Source organism: Odontesthes bonariensis, chromosome 20, assembly GCF_027942865.1.
Source record: "Odontesthes bonariensis isolate fOdoBon6 chromosome 20, fOdoBon6.hap1, whole genome shotgun sequence".
Lineage (NCBI taxonomy): Eukaryota > Metazoa > Chordata > Actinopteri > Atheriniformes > Atherinopsidae > Odontesthes > Odontesthes bonariensis.
The window spans coordinates 20,845,038-20,864,547 of NC_134525.1; the positions used below are offsets into that span (position 1 = coordinate 20,845,038).

The window sequence follows — 19,510 nt, forward strand, 5'->3', positions numbered from 1 at the left end:
TATTATTGGAAGCTACATAAGCATCTGTTTAGATGGAGAGAAAAACACCAGAACAAGAAACAAACAATTTCAATTTTTATTTCTTTTTATCTTCATCTGACTGATTTAAGTCCCTTAAAAGACTGAACGTGGGCTTATAAAGTTGTCTTCAGTCTTAAAATATGCAGGTCATCTCTATAAGGATGACATGGATGGCTATCATTGTAATGCCATCTACTGGTGGTGTGGAGATAACTATAACTAATCCCGTGGAAAACAAGAAAGCTCCATAAAGCTTTTTTAAGGTTGACATTCTTATTCAAACCAAGGTTACAAACGTAAAACTTTTCATATGCAGGACACAGTGGCAAACCCCACCACAGTGAGGGTGTCTCTAAATATGATCAGATCCTTACAACAAACTACAGAACAACAACCTCTGGCAGCCTCAGTGATGCAGGGTTTGAGAACACACCCATAAAGTGGGAGACATTTTACAGCAGCAAATAAAGCTGGATCATAACATCTGACATCAAGACCCTAAGTCCCTCCGATTCATCCGCAATTTGGACAATTTGTTTAACTATTAATCACTCAGGTGACAGCGCCTCTAAAGAGTTGAACATTAAAAAAGAAAACATTTTAAAAAAACATCCACATTTCCATCCTTATTCTGTTGGCGTCTTTTAGTACATCGTCAAACGTAAACATAGCCACATGAAAAGGCTGACTAACAACGTCAGTAGTGAAATTCATCATTTACTTCATTTCCGTAGTCAAAGGGAGCTCTCAGTGTTACAACATTAGCTCGGGAGGTTAAAATGCCACATAAAACCTTATGACATTGTGGTCTAATGCCGTTATTGGATAAAGGGCTAATATCACATTATAAAAACTCAGATCTACGATTTACATTCTTCTTGCTGTGTGCCACATTATTCCCTCTACAGGCAGCCTTTTGGGGTTTTTTTTGTGGATGAAACAGGATTGTCACCCCCACCTTTTCTCCATTATTTAGCACACATACACAATATATAGCTAGAAGTGCAGCTAAACACTGAACAGTGCTTCCTCTGAGCAAATTTATGGAAGCTACGTAGCAAGAAACAGTCTTGCTGTAATGAAAAAGAACAAAAAGGAGAAATGTGAAAGAGGCCCTCATCCTGCTTCCTACACATCAGGGCTTGCCCTCTACAGAAGAAATCCAACCGAAACAAATTAGTGGACTGAAGAAGAAAAGAAACTGGCTATATACTACAGTACAGACTAATTTTTATGTGCTTTTGCCAGGAGGGACATAAACCAGAGAGGTTTCAAACTGTGACACGGGATAGAGGTGTATTAAAAGTAAATCTTTCCCCCTCCATTTTGCAAGGCTCTATTGTCCCGTCATGTTGCTGCAACTTTATGGACTTTTGGAACACGAGCCCCCAGCCCCCTTTTTTTTTTTTTGGGGAGTAATCAATTAAACGAGGAAGTTCGCTGAGCCTTACAACTCGATTATTAGCCTGTGCTTTTGAAGTTTTATTTTAGGGGGCTGGGGAGCGGGTGACAAGGAATCAGGCTTTAAATCAGTGGGGCCGATGCAGCAGTGTTGAAGCGTTTGCAGCCTACGGCCTTATTGAAAGGGTTTGTCAGGATGTGGCACTGAGCGAAGACCAGATTCAGACTTTCATGGTTAATGAGCTTTCTGCGGTGGCAGTTACAGTCCGTGGCGTGAGTCAAGGAGAGGGCAAAACTAAGCACCTGCTGCTGCTTTGGCTGTTGCATGGGGAGCAAAGTATTCATAAAGGTTAATACCAAAAGACAGAAAACTTGATTTTTCTTAGATAGCCCATTTGTAACAATTAACTTCCAGAACTTGGATCATCATTGCAGGGACTTTTACATTCGATTAAGAGTTTGAAAGCAAACAAATTGCTTCATTTTTTCCCCCCACATATCTTCTGTTTTCTTTGATAAAAATTTACATAAATAAGGTAACAAGCAGCAGAGGTTTGATGTATACCTTTTTCGATCCTGCAAATCCCTCAGACTCCAAAAAGAAATAGGCAAATGGCATCAGGACGAAGAGGCAAAGGTTGGAGAACAGCGACACCAGGTTCCACAGACCTGCAGAAACACAACATATCAGAGCCTGGACGGATTGCAACATACATATAATACTCCAGAGATCATCAATTTAAATTTCAACCTGACAATCCAAGCTATTTTTGCTGATTTTCCAAGATAATTAAAATTAGAAAGCTGTTATAAGGTGAAATACTAACAGGCATTTTATCAACCGTCTCTTGAGCAGTTTTTATATCGTGGACTCTACTGCCACCTGGTGGATGTCAGAACACCCGACAGCGTCATTAAAAGGTATAATTAACTCCAGACGGGAGAGTGCTTGAATGTCTCTACACAAAGAGTAATATCATGTTTCAGATTTGTGGTGCCAATTCAAATTACACAGATTAGCTTTTATTTCTGCCTCGTTTTATTTTCCAACAGCTACGACTGCTAATGATGTCTTCATATCATCGACCAACTCAAACTTAAAGGCCAACAACTTTCTCAGCAAGTGCAAAGCTCATCAACAATCAAAGTGAAACAATATGTCAGTATCTGCAAACAATTTATGCAAAAGTCTAATAATTTATGATACAAATTATTTGGCTTATAAATACATTCAAGACCTTCCCAGAAGAGTTCAGATAATGCAAGTAGAGCCAGGAGGGGGAGACAAATGTTCTCCACAGATTGAAGACTACTGAAACAGCATTTACAGACAGACAGCTGCAGTGCTTTTTTATCTACGCTTTTTCTTCTTTAGACCTAAAAAAAAAAAAAGGTTTAAAAACCTATAAATACATCAGATCTATGTTGGATGTATTTATAGGTTTTTAAACCTTTTTTAAAACTTATTGTAGAGCTAGAAAAATAATTTTCTCTTCTGTAAGCATGTTGTCATCTTTTTAAAGGATAACCCTCGACGAAAGGGGCTAAAACAAGCGTTGCCATCAGGTCATTATATTTTTATAGCCGATAGCTGAAAGCGTTGCAACACAGTAGCTTATCACTATGGTCTATATTTATATAGACAAACACTGCCTACTGAATATCTTGTGAAGATTCAATCTTTAAACAGTTAATTCTAATTAACATCATTTCAGATATATTAGATACATTTACTTTCTTTAAACAAGGGACATAGTTCTTAGTCGTCAGTCAGAGGGCAAGAACCTTTTTTTTAAATCTTTAAACAGACACATGAACTTGTGAGCTACTGACCATGAATGAGGGAGCCGTTGAGCCACTGAATGTAATAGTTTCTGGGGAATGAGAGGAGGATCTCATTGCTGATGATTGAGAAAGGCAATAGGAAGACTGCCCCGCCCGACACAGCCAGGGTGAAAGTGCACAAGTATAATCTGCAAACAGAATCAAGCACATCTAATTAGGAAAAGCAGACCCATAAAGTGTTAAGAATAACCAGAAAAACACATACATGTACAATCTCAAGTGAGGCAAAAACAGCAGCAACCAACTGAACTCATGAGGCAACAGCAAGTGTTATATAGACTTTTCTTAATGAGAGAAACCATCATAATAACAAAGTGCTGCCGGTTGATTGCCAGGCTACATTTGAAATTGTCCCTCTACTCTTCATCCATCTTTATTATGGTCCCAGAACTGAAGACAAGACCGGCTGTGGTTCTGCAGTCTGTAGCTTATAAAGAATCAGAGGCTGAGCCGACTGGACCCAGAGGAGTCGCCATCTGCTCAATGGGCTGCCACAAACTCACCACATCACAGTAGAATACTTGTTAACATGAAATACTTTTTGTTATTGTGCAGGACCCTTAGGTACCATTTCCCACAGCTGGACGAAGCAGGCCAGAATAAAGCGATCATTCATTGTGTGTGTTGTGCCGGTGACATGTTATGCTTCAGTTTATGTAACTGGTTATTGGTAATTGCACCCTAAACCCAGAATGCTTATCTAAATATGTTAGCTAAAAACTAATTCTCTGTTGCGGTGCCTAACTACTAATTCAATTTTATCAAGTTTCACATTCCCACCTAAACAGCAGACCAACATATTTTATCGATAATTGCTTAAAATAGTTTTTTTAACAGCAACAAACTCAGTTCACTTGTTTCTAACTTCAGTGGATGGTCTGCAAAATAACTCAAACTTTAAAGTTCTGTCTAAAATATCAAAATCAGCATCACTCACGATATCCTGTTGACGACAGCATCTTCGTCCTCATGGTCATCTGCAAGGAAAACAACGCCACTTAGCGGGGGTGTTGAGTAAATAAATCAGTCACTAAGTAAACTATTTCTTACACCACGTCATTTAAATTATATGAATTACAATGTTAGAGCACATACAGGGAGTAAAGACATGGTGACTGGTGAGAATTCAATAAGTCGAATCCATCCAACTGCATGAGTATTGAACAATTTTCCTGGTGACAAAAATATAAATTGTACCACAACCATTTTTATATTTTATAACGATTTAGCGATGTGAGCATTAATCAGCCTGGTGTGAAAAGAACAGCCTGGTTTTCTGCTGTCCAACTCTTCAGTGGGAACTTTACTCTACTTTCAAACTGCGACAGGGAAGGCCTGGGTGACCTGAACATACTATATTTGTCCTTGTAAAAGGGAGCGTGCTCTCTGGAGGCCCTCTTTGTTCGACACATTCAAATAAAAAGTGCTCTTTGGAAAACATTCCAAAAACATATTCATTATTTTGAAAACAACAAGCCTTCCAACACCCGAGGGTTTCCTGAAAAACCGGACACGTTTGCCATTTCTCAGCCTCGGAAAACAGATTAATAGAGAACATAAGAGCTATTTGACAGCTTAAATCTCTTGTTTTTATTGTAAAAAGTCACTTGAACAAAAACAATGGCATGTGACGCACGACATAAAAATTTACTCAGGTCGCATCAGGCTACAAACACGACGTTGCTTCTAATCCACGAGGGATGTGAACCAACTCAATGGAGGGAGAAAAAAAAGCTTTTAAAGATCTTGTTAACATTCCGACTTGGCTTGACTTATCACCGTTTATCACAGGACAGGATCTGTCAGCATTAACTGCTCAGTTTTACTGTGACCAGTTGTATTCATGCTACCACAGCCCTTAAAGCAATTAAGGGTGGAGACAGGTCATACTGATACAGAGCTTACTATGGCAAATTTCTTCACAGGCATAGGTTTAGTCTGTCACACACAGACTTTAAGCCTTCTTGAGCATAACATCCTTTCAACCTAAACACACTGAAGGGCTGTGAGCAAACACAGCATAAACACAGAGATAGCCCAGTCTCCTCAGTGATTAGCATGGAAGCAGTTCCACCACATACAGCCATTCTGCTGTGCAAGTGTAACAGATCTTTGAGGACAAGTCCAGGTTTCACAGAGGACATGCGATACGTGTCTGATGTGTGCTCCTGGGACAGGAGAGATCGTGTTTTACAGAACACTTACCACTCTTCCACTTGTATCTGGTTATGATGCAGTAGGACACAATGTAGAGGACAGCAAACAGGAGGAAGCAAATCTGAAAACGACAAAAGAATCTTATAAGATTTATTGTGACTGGAGATGGCGAAATTATAGCCACAAGAAAGTAACATAACCTGCTCTGGGGGAGGTCGTGTTGAAATTTGGGCCCAAACCAGGTGTATAAACGTCGACCCTTTCAGACATTTTTTCTTATGTTATTCTGTATAAGTGATAAAGACTCTCAGTTGTGAGAAGTGAGCAATGCGTTGTTGCTTTCCCATGTCTGATCACACTAATCAGGTAATCACAGACTCAAAACAAGCTGGATAGTCTTTCAGAAAGATCATATTCTACATTCTTCAATTCCACTCGGACGGTGACAAGCATGTAACTAATGTTAGAAGCTCCCACTTTAGCATTTTGCACCCTGTCAGCACTGCTCAAATCACCGTGCTCGAGCTGCGATTATGAGATGACTCAGCCGGGTTGCATATGTTTAAGACTCACTGACATAGAAAGAAACCACCAACCAATATATGGTGTTATACGTCAGCCATAAACAAAAAAAGTTTTTCTATTATATGCAGTCAACATCCCAGTGAAATACTTTGAATATAACAGAAGTTACAGATTCTGTGGTGACTGGATGAAGCCAAATGATGCCCGCTACGAGGCCCATGAACCCAGAATAACACAGAATCAGGTGCACGGTGCTGATAAGCAGACACGCACACAGAGAGACAACAGTCAAGGGGTGATAACTGCAAGTTTCAGACACACCAGTCAACGCAACAGCAATGAGCATTGTTATGTGCCATGTAAAAAGGCAGCACATGATGCATAGCGGGTTGCAAACATTCCTCAGCCAATTTAGCCACAATATTTCAGACCTTTACGATACATGAACTCAATACAAAGCAAAGGGGTCTTTCTTTCTGGGGGGGGTTTCTTAAAGCCTTTTGGATGTTCGTAGACATCTACAGAGTCAGAGGAAGCAAATGCAAGTGACACAAGTTTTCTTTGCTACATGCAAAAATCATGTAGTGCAGATCATTAGCTGGCGTTTTTGAATGTGTGCATTAAGACGTAAGAGACAGCGGAGTATTTCTAATATTGAAAAGTTTAAAAAAAAAAAAAACTGTCAAAGGATAGAAAACATGATTGCAAAGGTGGTGATGTCTATAAAAGTACAGTACATTTTCTGTTGAGAAAAGCATGTGAAAGGCAGATAAAGAGGCGATGGCCTTGTCTGAAAGTGGCGAGGGAATGTTAATGCTGTCCACACCACGCTTGGGACATTTCACAACTTAACGTGATTTTTCGCTGTAAACTCATTTACTGTGTTCTTGGCAAACACAGACAAGATTTTCCAGTAATTATGCACAGTTGGGTCCACTGTGGAGGAGCCACTTACCCAGACTTTGTGTTTATCAAATTATCACAATCTTGTTACGAAGTCATGTTTACCAACTTTAAACCTAACTCAGAGAAGCAAACGGATTGCAACAGAAGCACAGCCAACAACGAATATCAACCCCACGGTGTCTATCACATCTATTCATAAGCCGGTTAGCCAAAACATTAACGTGAAATGATACACTGACATTACACTAATCATGCAGAGGGATTATGTTGATATGGGATACTGAGAGGCAGATGTAGAGACGCTCAGGACAAAATGTGCAAGCTAAAAGGTGAAATGTCTCACTACTGGTATGATAGTCATCTGATAGTTTATGTGTCAATAAGAACTATTCCAGACTGCCCCCCCCCCCCAAAACAAAAATGCTTATCTTACTTAATTTGTTTTCCCTCAACATACAGACATATCATGATGGCATAAAAAATATGATTTATGTTCAGAGAGATGAGCAACAACTACAACCGCTTATAAAAACAGAATGATAATCTATCACTGCCTATATCATTACAAAAATAACATAAAGTTAAAAAATCAAATGCTGAAAGAAAATGTCTCATTGTTTTTTGTTTTTTTTGAGGAATGTGTGTAAGCCCATTACAAAACGGACTCGTATCAATCAAAACAACAATATTTATTTTTGTCTGAACTACTTAGAATGAACAGCATATCAGACACAGGGGATGGGAATTCCCAGTGTGCATCTCGTATTTGCATGATTTGCAAATAAAGCAACTACATTTAGCTTTCATCTCCATTTCATATAGTATTCTGTTATTTTTGAAAATGGGGCTCTCTCATTGCAACAAATAAAACTTTGTCCAACGCTCCAGGAATGATATCCCACGCCTCCCATCTCACGTTTTTATATTACAATTAAAATATTATTTACAAAGTTACAAAGAGTGTCTCTTAACCCAACATGTAAATTATAGGAAAAAAACAACAAAAACATTTTTTTTGTGTGTGTTGTTTTTATGTAATAAATGTACTAAATCTGAACCAAATTTAAACAGATCAGCCCAGCTTGGCGCAATTTGCACAGAGCAGATTTAATTTCATATTATACCCCAATATGAAACTAATTAAATTTAAATATAATGCGTTATAAAAAATAATGTAACCACAACAATAGAGTCTAGATTAAGTCAGGGTTGTACCTGACCCAGCAAAAGACATTTCTAGTGAACCACGGGCATGTTTACAAGCCTCAAAAGTGCTCAAAATAATCTCAGAAAGTAAGTGCGCTAAGTAGCTAGCAGCAGCTAACGTCAACGGAAACTCGTGGATTTCTTTTAAGAATTTCCCTCACTGCTTTTGATATTGACAAAGTTTGGTTCGTAAATTACCTAGATATTGAATGACACATTTTTGGGCTGAATTTCGCTCGATCGTTTCTCCCAAGTCAAACTGACAGGCAAAGGCAACGTTAGCTCCCGTTAACGTTAGTGGGCTGTAGAGGACGTTAGCCAGCTAGCCTCAACTAGCCTCTCTGTTACTTACGATGTACTCTCGAACTTGGCTGTGAAAATTCTGCTCTCTGATAGTGACATCGTCTTCTTCCATTCTTCATATTGCAAATACAAAAAAAGCTACAGACTTACTACATTCTAGCTCGCACAACTGGCGACTACATTTACAGCTGCCGCTTCCTCTCCCCTCTGCAGGAACTGTTCTGACTGGTTCAAATCCAGATTACATCGAAGCGAAGCAGCTCCGTGCTGACTAAAAAAAACGCCCCAAAATAAAGCACGTCATCACCGCGCGTCAAGTTTGCCGCATATCCTGGGCGAAAAGAGTCACGTGTTGGTGGTTCGTATCAACAACGGTGTCCTCATGGAGGTAAATGTGAAGTCAAAGGAATTTATGTGATAAAAATAGGAATATTAGGATAGTTACTTTTGTTTTGAGTTGTTCTGCAGTGTAGCCGGAGCGGAGGAAATTAACGCTAACAAGCTCACTTTATCTACCGTACTAAAATAATTAGAATTTATTAAAATGAAAGGAAAATGGAAGCAGAACAGCAAGGAGAAGAAGAAGAAGAAGGGAAATGCAGTGTTGCAGAAGTACATGATGTCTGTTGACGAGTTCGTTAAAAGCAAAAGTGGTGCAGACGAAGCAGAGACTGACCATGGACTGAGATTTGTGAAAAAGAAAAGCAGAAAGGAACTACGCAAAGAAAAGCGAAAGCTGAAAAAAGCCAAGATGAGGAGTCACTATGAAGGCAAAAAGAGCGTCTGTTTATCATCCGGCGATGGTGAAGACTCAGCAATAAGCGCTGAAATACAGCCACTGGTACAGAAGAAGAAAACGGATAAGAAAAAGAAAGAGGTGTCAAAAACACAGTCAAGCAAACCTGCTCACCCACCTCCGGAGAAATCAGACAAGTCTGAAACTCCATCAGCCTCCAACAAAGGCAAGAAAGTTAACAAGCTTCAAGAATCAAGAAAAATGGCACTGTTGGAGGCAAACGAACAAGAGGATAGGGAGATAAAGAAGCTGGAGCGACGCCTCGGATTAAACAAGAGGAAAAACAGAAAAACTCTTCCACAATCCTTTGTGACAGATGGACTTGATTACATTCTGGGTGTGCTTGACTCTGGCTCATCAGCAATGGGAGTGTACGATGATGATGATGATGATGATGACAACATGCACATGGCCAAAGAGAACTTTGAAAAGCTAGAAGAGCACGACTCTCTGGTGTCAGGTGCAGAGGAAGATAATGAAGATGAGATGGCAAGTGTAGGCAGTGATAACGATGATGATGATGAAGAGGAGATGGGGGATGATGATGATGATGATGAGGAGGAGGAGGAGGAGGAAGAAGAAGAAGTTGAGGAAGAGGAAAAAGATGATGACAATGATGAGCTGAATGAGAGCGATGCAGCTGACTCAGATGATGAAATAGAAGAGGAAACGGAGGAAGAAGCTGACGGTCCCGACACAAAGACATCAACCTTAGAGCCAGAAGATGTGAGTTCATGTTTTAAAAATATCTCTTTAAGATTGCCATTACATTACATTGATGTCGTGCATGCTATGTTATGGATCTAATCATGATCAAATTCTCCTGATGTGAAGGTCACCACTACAACTGGCAAGTATGTGCCACCCCAGCTGCGAAACACTGGAGATGATAAACGCAAAGCTGAGCTGGAAAAGCTGAAGAGAAACGTGAAAGGCCTGCTGAACAGGTAACACGGTGCGATGTTTTCAGACGATTCTCATACGAAATTAGAAATACAATATGTGGTGGTACCCAATATTGTAATAATTTCCCCTTTTTGGGATTGATAAAGTGTTATCCACTTCTATCTCTTTGATATCTTCGGCAACGGAAGCTGCATAAAATTGTGAATGTTAACATCCAAGTCCGATCAATTTCTTCCTAAAAAGTTTCACTTCAAGATTCCCACATAATTCAAAAAATTAAAATAAAAAAATTAGGTTAGGTTATGGATGCCATGTTAGTCCGGTTGGTCTTACATATTTTCATATTCCTGCGTGATGGTGGTTTACCTTGGGATGATTCTGATTATATTTAATCAATTAGACTGTTAACCAATGTTTAGAACTTACGTGCATTGGCAGAAAAAGTTAACTCTTGTCAAAATTGTAGCAAGACCAACTCCAGCTCAATTAGTTTACTATATTTCAATACTTATCTTAGTACGGGGCTCCTGGAAATTCCTCTTTTTTTCCCCAGTTTGTGGCCTAGAAGCCACAGTTTGGTTTTTATTAACACTTCTGATCAGGAACCTCAAAACCAATCTCCAATTTTAACAGCAGAGGTAGTTTCCCAGTCCAGTCCATTTGTTGGCAGCAGTGCTGCTTTTGTTATCAGTCAAATACAAACACACCTGTGATGGTCTAGATTCCCATTCAGATCCAACTTATATTTATTCTCCCTGTGAAACTACATGTTATGTGTCTGGGGGAAAAAAAATAAATAAAAAATGCCTAAAGAGAGATGCGTCTGCAACCTGATCAAAGCTACACATTTTTTTAACTGACTAATTTTGTACATGAAGATATTTATATTAAACATCTTTTTAAAAATCCAGAGTTATCCAGGAAAATGATACTTTTTGGATCAAGCAGAAGCCAAATTGAAATCTCCCAAAATAGCCAGAAAATATACAAGAAAAAAGTTACACAAAACCCTAAAAATGACAAATGTAGTGATTGTACACATAAAAACTCAATGTCCTTCTGCTAATTTACAAAGTTACTTTTCATGTCAAAATAAGGCACTTTTGGTGAGTTTTTGTTCATGTAATGTCTGGAGAAAATCCAGATTTTTTTTAACCGAAATATTTTGACAATTTCTTCTTGTAGGACTTTGAGGAGGCTTTGAGGTTTAGACTAATGCTCTCATAACAAAAAAATCTTAGTTCCCTCTGTAAAATCTGAGAATAGCATCACCTCTAAATGTTAGATTGCATGAACTAATATTACAACTGCTTCTCGAGTTTCTCCTCTTAAAATCATGCAGAATTCCCATAAAGTTGCCACGTACTGTGTCTCAAAATGACGATTGACGCAACGTTTTCAGACTGAGTGAGCCCAACATGGCCTTCGTCTGTGGTCAGCTGGAGGAGCTGTACATGAGCTGCAGCAGGAATGACATGAGCAACACTCTGACAGAGGTGATGCTAGCGGCCTGCGTCACCCCGACCCTGATGCCAGACCGACTGCTAATGGAACACGTGCTGCTTGTCAGCATCCTCCATCACGCTGTGGGGCTGGAGGTAAGTAAACATTCTTTAATCCTTCATTTTGAAGTTTATAGAGTTTTTAAAAAAAAAAAAAAGAGCATCAAACTGCCAGTAATGTGTATACCAGACCAATTTGTTTGTTAGTTTTTATTTTACATATCAGCTAAATGGGCTCTTGGCATTAATGCATAAAATTCCTACTAATGGTGATTCATGCAGTATTTGCTACACTGATAAGAGCCACGTGAAATAACTACCACTGAGCTGCAGACTGAGATCACATCTTTTCAGAAGGAGTGGCATGTTCCACATGTCTCAGTTGTAAACTAATCTTGGAACTACAAAGTGATTATTTCCCTTTCAGCAAGGCGTGATGGGATTGTAGGCTCTTATTTGTATTGGATTGCCATTTTATAAATCAAATGAAATTGGATTACAAGAGAAAAATTGTAATCAACAATTATTAAATCCCAATTGAGCTTGTTTACAACCTTATAAGTCTGATGTGTGTGGTTAGGTTTCATATGGCTCATATGTCATCAGCCTTACAAACACAGCCCTGCAGCAGTTGTAATCACATTTTATCCCTGTTCCAGGTGGGTGCCCATTTTCTGGAGACAGTCGTACGCAAGTTTGACGATGCGTACAAGAGCCCAAGTGAGAGCAAAGAGTGTGACAACCTCATCGCCATTGTGGCTCACCTCTATAACTTCCAGGTGGTTCATTCCGTCCTCATCTTCGACATCCTGAAACTCCTGATGGGAACTTTCACAGAGAAGGACATCGAGCTCATTCTGTTTGTGCTGAGGAACGTCGGCTTTGCCCTGAGGAAGGACGACGCTCTAGCTCTCAAGGAGCTCATCTCTGAGGCTCAGCACAAGGCCCGCGGCATGGGGTCAATGCTCCAGGATCAGACGAGGGTAGACCACACAAGAACGTTTTTACCTTCTACTTTTGCACACTTTCACATTACTAATAAGGTTGAATTGACTTTTACATTGTCTAAGTGTTTTTCTGATTATGTATTAACTTTTTAAGCTCATATAGTATTTGTAAACTTGTTTTTAGGTGCGTTTCATGCTGGAAACCATGCTGGCTTTAAAGAACAATGACATGAGGAAGATCCCCGGCTACGATCCTGAGCCGATGGAGAGACTAAGGAAGCTGCAGAGGACTCTGGTGAGTATTGAACATACTGGGTTTGAACTATTCTTTTGTCAGATTTTGTTGCTTCTGGGATCTCTTTCTCATAATGCTAACAGTAACAATTTGGTGTTATTTTTCATGTCAGCCAACCGAAAGTACCACCAGGTGGCCCCAGAGCACCACCACCACAGACTCTAAACTCCACAGTGCTTCTGACACCTTCAGTTTGACATCAGAGGGCCTGTTTAAACTGACGTTCATGAGTCTGTGTTTGGTGTTCTTTGTTGTTGTATCATTTTAACTAAATATACATGTTTGGTGGTCAGATCAACCGGAGCGCAGCAGGCAGCGACATGAAACTGAGAGTCTCTCTGGAAAACATCCTGGCAGCGGAGCAGGTGGGCCGTTGGTGGATCGTCGGCTCATCGTGGAGCGGCGCGCCCATGATCACCAAGCAAGGCGACGCAACCACAAAGCAGAGTTCTGCTGAAGGACAGGTAGAAAACTGGAACCATAAGATGTGCCGTGAAGCTGATTGAGATTTAAGGAGTTTAAACCACGCTATGGTAGAAAAAGGCAGATGGTGATGCGTTCACGTTGCATTTTGTTTCAACAGACATCAACTGATCCATTATTTCCTCAACTGAGTCACATTTGTGTCACTGGTCTACAGTGTATTATGATGCTTTTGAAGGGGATTGCTCGTGTATATTGGCCCTGAGGTACGGAAAAAAACTGACGTGTCACAAAATAAAAAAGAATAAATGAATAAATAGTTCAGTGTAGAATAAACGCCTACATTTGACTAATCCAGTGTCAAAACTGAAACATTTCACTGAACAATTAAATACCAATAAACAGAAAACGCATTTCAAAACACTGAAAATTCAGAAAACACAAGAACAAAACAGGTCAAAGAAAAACACTTAATACATGCAACAACTAATAAGAGAAAATGCAACATTTCTCAAAACAAAAAAGCATTATACAAAACACAACAGGCTCTGTGCATGAAAAATTCTTCTTAGTGAATAGATGTTTAATCCAAAATGTTGGCACGTCATATTTTCTGTGTTTTCCTCAAAGTTGTATTTGAGCCTCCGAGCCATGATGTACCACGGCCATGATGGTCAAGGCTGGATTTTGAATCTCATTTATCAAAACTCGTCAGACTTTGCCGCAAACCTTTTGTCTTCCTCGTTAGACAGCAGAGAGGTGTCCACTGGAATAGCCAACTGTTTCCCCGGACATGTTGTATTCCAGGTATTTTCTGTTTGCCTCTGCCTTCATCCACCTTGTTTCCTTCTTTTTTCTCTCTGTCTGTAAAGTTTGGGTAAATACTATCAAACTGACCTACAGTCACCTTCACAATTGTTCAGTGTGAACCACCAACTGCTTATCACTCAGAAAGTCTGCTGAACAAGTCGTGTCTGTAGATGAATATGATTTGATGAACATCCAGGTGATGGGGTCAGCTGGAAAGCTGCACTGGATGGAGATGGTAAAATGGTGAATTTGTCATTGGTCATTCGGTTTGAACCTTTTATTGTTAAAAACAAACTCTCCTACTTCGATGTGATGGATTACCGTGTGACATTGCATCACAGCAGTTTTGTGGTTGCCACTTACAATGTTCTCACTTCATAATGGATTGGATCCAAAGAATTTTGTCTGCGATTTTTGCTGTAAGCGAGGAGCTGTTTTAATGAGGGATCCCATGAAAACTGCTCAGATCTGTAGTCTGTCTGCTGACCCAGCTTGGTTAGATTTTAAAGAATGTCTCTGCATTAAGATATACCGTAGCCTAATGACACGAACGGGATTCAGTTGAGGGCTGTGACGTATCACTGATGATAACATTTTAAAAGGTTTATATTAATGTGAAAAATGCCTTGTTGTTGTTGAAGAATCAGACGCAGAAGCTCACACAGTGTATGTGTCTCTTTAATGATCCAGCTTTTCTCCCTCTACTGTTTTTCTTTCCTTTCAGTTTAGTGCCAACGTTTTAGAGCTGGCGAGGAAACAGAGGATGAACACTGAAGTCAGGAGAAACATCTTCTGTGTGCTGATGACCAGCGAGGATTACCTGGATGCTTTTGAGAAGCTGTTGAGGTTTGTTTTGCTTGACATCTTTGTCCTCTTATTAAAGGCGGTGAATAGAATGAGCACGTTGTGATATTTTTTGAACTAGTTCACTTGGCAGGTTGACTTCGTTCAAAGCCTTTTTTTATTTGCTCTGTGTAAAGGATGGGTCTGAAGGACAAGCAGGAGAGAGAGATCGTTCATGTCCTGATGGACTGCTGTTTGCAGGAGAAAACCTTCAATGCCTTTTACGCTGTCCTGGGAGAGAAATTCTGCTCCCACAATCGCCGTTTTCAGGTAAAAGACTAAAGGTAACACGGGTAATACAGATCTTGCATCTCCAGTTAGGGTTTGCAGTATCCCTTAAATCACTTCAAATAGATTAGATAAGCTTTAATTTGTTTTACCGTCAGATAAATTACTGTAAACACAGAAAAAGGTTAACATTTAGTCCTTTAATTACCTGCTATATTTGTGTGGCCACCCAGTCTGTATGTGCGTGACCTGTGTGTGGCCTGCAGTTCACCTCTGCAGTGTGGGAGCCTTTAACACCTCACACTTCTGATTTGACTCAAACTGTGACTGCAAACAATGGGGCTGAGACCACACTTCCTACGCTGCTGTCATGTCGGCCAGCAGCTCATATCAGAGAGCGGTGACCATTGTTCTCATCAAAGAGCTTCAAGCGGAGCTCATAGGAATGTTTGCAATTCGCATGTAAACTGCATCTTGATGAGAGGGTTATCTTTGCGGGCAAAGTTAGTTATTTAAGGGTGTCTACTACTGTTTTTGATCATCTTTTTTTTTTTTTTTTTTACCTAAAATGGCGTCGCACTTGATACTCAATTCTGAACGAGTTCTAAAAAGCGTTTTATCAGACATGAAAAATAAATAATAAAAAGGTTTTTTTTTTTCTTTTTTTTAACATGCATAGGATTTTTGAAAGATGATGCAAAGATAAATATTGTTAGATCTAGATAAATATTGGTTATTTAAGATATCATAATGCTCAATGGTTACAAAACCAAAGCAACACAATGACAATGTTACGCTTTAGTTCCGGTCTGGATGAATCAATTGAAACAGTGGGAGACCAGCTGCCTCCATGTCCTATGATGTAAAATTACAGTTTTTGGTAAAGTGGCAATTTGATATTTTTGAATGCACGGACACAGTGGCTTCTCTTCAGGTAGAACTGTCTGGGAGCAGGCCGGGGGAGAAAAAGTGGCCCCAGAATTAGTTCTTTGTCAGCCCACTCGCTAATTTAAGAATTTGTGGTGGATCTCAATCTTTGGAGACTTCTTTTCCATCCAAGTATTCCTGTTTAGTTCTTCTCAAGTAACCACCTCACCTGAGCTCCTGTTTAGAATAAATTAATTATAAATTGAATAGAGGTCTAAGCCTCAAACACCTTCTTTTTCTTTTTTTAAAGCACCTTTTACCCGTGCTTGTTTAAGCATAGATGTTCAATCTACCGTGTGCTCTGTTTTGACTGACTGACTCCCGGTACTCCTGACAGCCAATCTGCCCTTGAAGCTGTCTGATGGTGAATATGTTGCTGGATCAGGATTTCCAGCAGCTTTACGTGTTTTTGTCATACTGTGTGCATTTTGGTGGCTGTCTTCAAACATGGATGCACCACAGTGTCACGGTTGTATGCTTTTGTGGATTTGAATATTCCATGAAAATCCTCTGTGTAGATGACGTTCCAGTTCAGCCTATGGGACAAGTTCAAGGAGCTGACCAACCTTCCCAGCAACACCTTCAACAATCTGATCCAGCTGGTTACCCACTTCCTTCAGAGAAAGTGCTTCTCACTGTCCCTTCTCAAAGTGAGTCATGTTTTGTGTGAAGGCTGCATAAATTGATGTTAGAAATTGATTAAAACATATTCTTTACATTCACCTCTATGTTTTTGTTTGTAGGTAATAGAGTTTGGGGAACTAGACAAGCCCACGGTGCGCTTTTTGCGTCAAGTGCTGACCAAACTGCTGAAAGAGACTGAACCTGAGGAGCTAGCCAGTATTTTTGGGAGGTGAGCTCCATTGTCCTTACACTTACCTGAGATTCAAACATACAAGTTTATGCAAAATTAGACACGTTGGAAATCCAAATGACGAGTCTACAGCTGTGATTGCAGTCCTGTGAGGCTGTAGTTTGACCCACCAGCCATGAATGTCTGCACAAGCTACGTACTTTTACTGCAGTAGAATCAGAAAGTTTGCGAAGATCAACGTGACCATCTAAAGAACGTTTCTACCTGAAAGATATCTTCCTCTGTTCATCATCTTTAAAAACCCCATTCTTTACTGCTGGTCGCTGTGTGAAAAACTGAAGATCAATGTCCCTCGTTGTTCCCCATTCCCCAGGATTTCAGGAATTCCCAAGCTTGGAATGCTGCGGGAGGGCTTGAAGCTTTTCATCAGTCACTTCCTTCTGAGGAATGCCCAGTCACAGGGACCAGCTGAGCAAGCAGCACTGCTGTCAGAGCGCGCCCAGGTCGCCACCAAAGCCATGGAGGCCAAAGAGGCCAAGCTCAAACTGTAAAACACACACAGACGCACACACCTCAGAATCCCAAAATATGTACTGTGGAACAAAAGAAGACTTGTTGGAGTGAAATACCCCCCCCCCCCCCCCCCCCGAGAAAGAGCACAGACTTGCTGAGAGAAAAAATAGAAATACTTTTGATATTGAATTGACAACTTTTAATTATTTCAACAGCACATTAACATGTACAACCTTTACTCGTGGTGCTCGTTGTTTCCTGCTATTATTAACTAAACATGCTTACTTTTGATGATGATTTGATGAAGCTACCACATAAATTGTATATTTTCATCTCATGTATTATCCATGCTGGTCCTTGTATATTTGTTAATAAAACAAAAGGTGATTGTCCTTCACCCGCTTAACAGTGGAAAGCTTTGGTTAGGGATTCTGAATAGTCATATAACACATTTTTCTGAAACCCTTTTAAATTTCCTCTAAATGTGTGTTTTTGTTTTTTTTTTAATTTGAGACTGCCCTCTTGGAGGCAGTTTACATCCAACGTTAATATTGCACAGTTTACACACCCGGAACCACTGATTTTAGCTTTATTTAGTCTATTTCCACCTTATCAAGTGTAATGCACCTTTAAATCAAGCCTTTTCAATCTTAAACCCAGCTGATTGGTGAGTATTTATAAGCTGTGTGCGTGCATGTGTGTGTGTGCGCATGCGTTTGTGTGAGAGAGCGAGACTCAAGGACGGGAGAATAAACCACTGTGGTGTCGTTCCAATTAAATGACCCGGGGACTCTGAATCTGGCTTGTTCTGTTTGCTCGCTGACACCAGTATCTTCCTGCATGGTTAGCATAGCAGAGTCATTCTGTTACATTTGATACTTGCTCCTATTAATAAGCTCCGTTGGTGTGGCCTGTATCAATCTGAGGCTGAAGCGTGGGTGGCCTATGGGGTCAGGAATCGGCCATGAAGTCAGCCGGAGGAAATGTTCGCCACTGGTTCACAAAGGAAGTCGTTTTCTTTCCAGGTAACTTCTTGGAGTGCGACACTTCAGGACACAAACGCTCCAGGGGATTCAGTGAAAAATGGAGAACTGTCGGAGAGAGATAAGATTTTCCTTTGAAGGTGAAATTAATTGGATCAATAGGCTCACTGTGCAGTTCATACAGGAGTCATTGTCTGCAGCCATGAGGCGCTGCTCTCCCTTGAGCTTCACCTGGTGACCCTCAGCTGAACTTTAATTCAGCCTGCTAAAGCAAACAGATGAAGATAACCAACAGATCCTTCGTTAATCTCGTTACAAATGGCACAGAATCACTCAAACACTGCTGTGGATGAACACAGGTGATTTAGGCTATTCTGCTCAGTCATATAAGCTCAATAAGAATCCTGTTGGAAATCAAAACATTACCCAGAAACACCTTTTTCTTGTCTATGCAGAAAAAAAACTCTAATTACTTGTTTTTGTTGAAGTTGGATGTATCGAAATCAGATTTTGTGGCATCTTTTACACAAAAGATTCCTCATAAACTTAATATTTTCATACAGGCAGATAGTTCTGAAAGTTGGATTAAAATAAGTTCACATTTCAATAGATTTTATTTTAAGTTTGTTATGAGTTTGTTGACCTTGAAAGGATTTCAGTCACTGGAAATGGTGCCTGCAGCAGCAAAATTGAGCTCAACACGTCTTTTTTAAACGGTTTATTAATGCGAGCCCATTGCTAGTGTGGTGTGAAATGTTTCCTCCGTCTGACTGCCTACTTGCTGTTTGCTCTCACTGCTCGTTTGCACAGTTTCGACAGCGCCATTAACAGTAATTCCCATGACCCGACTGTCAGAGCAAAGAGAAGAAGCACACGGCTCTGTCCGCATCCACACCGCCAGGAAATCATCAATCCAGGGACAAGAATATCAATAAATGCGTTGAAAAAATTTAAATCGGCTTTTACATATAAAAACATTTTTATTTTGCTATGTTTGCAGCAACAGAGACGCTAAACAATAATTTAGCATGCACTTATTGAGCGATTCATAAATACAGTGTAGAAAAATAAACGCTTTTCCGCTTTATATACGTGGAAATGTGACATCACAGGAAACGAAATCAGACAAGTGACTGCAAATCATTTTGGGGTATGGGCT

At 40.0% G+C, this 19,510-nt stretch overlaps 2 protein-coding genes across 3 annotated transcripts in view; one reads left to right on the top strand and one right to left on the bottom strand.

Moving 5' to 3' along the window:
• The window catches only part of lmbr1 (limb development membrane protein 1), a 32,762-nt gene extending 24,177 nt beyond the window's left edge, over positions 1-8,585 (bottom strand). Inside the window, exons 1-5 of the mRNA XM_075452994.1 lie at positions 8,414-8,585; positions 5,473-5,545; positions 4,205-4,244; positions 3,256-3,395; positions 1,988-2,091 (exon numbers count right to left, since the gene is read on the bottom strand). Coding sequence (XP_075309109.1) covers positions 1,988-2,091; positions 3,256-3,395; positions 4,205-4,244; positions 5,473-5,545; positions 8,414-8,476 — 420 coding nt within the window. The 5' untranslated portion in view covers positions 8,477-8,585. The remainder of the gene's footprint in view (positions 1-1,987; positions 2,092-3,255; positions 3,396-4,204; positions 4,245-5,472; positions 5,546-8,413) is intronic.
• A 111-nt stretch (positions 8,586-8,696) lies between these two features.
• On the top strand, positions 8,697-17,495 carry nom1 (nucleolar protein with MIF4G domain 1). Of its 2 annotated transcripts, none has more exons than XM_075452614.1 (11): positions 8,697-9,886; positions 9,995-10,107; positions 11,469-11,664; positions 12,228-12,611; positions 12,700-12,810; positions 13,104-13,274; positions 14,768-14,889; positions 15,024-15,156; positions 16,560-16,691; positions 16,785-16,894; positions 17,229-17,495. In XM_075452614.1, exons 1-11 carry the CDS (start codon positions 8,909-8,911, stop codon positions 17,404-17,406), a joined length of 2,628 nt encoding a protein of 875 aa, XP_075308729.1. In that variant the 5' UTR covers positions 8,697-8,908; the 3' UTR covers positions 17,407-17,495. The 2 variants fall into 2 exon arrangements, with proteins under 2 accessions (XP_075308729.1, XP_075308730.1); XM_075452615.1 differs by having other exon boundaries at positions 12,228-12,551.
• Positions 17,496-19,510: the final 2,015 nt, after the last annotated feature.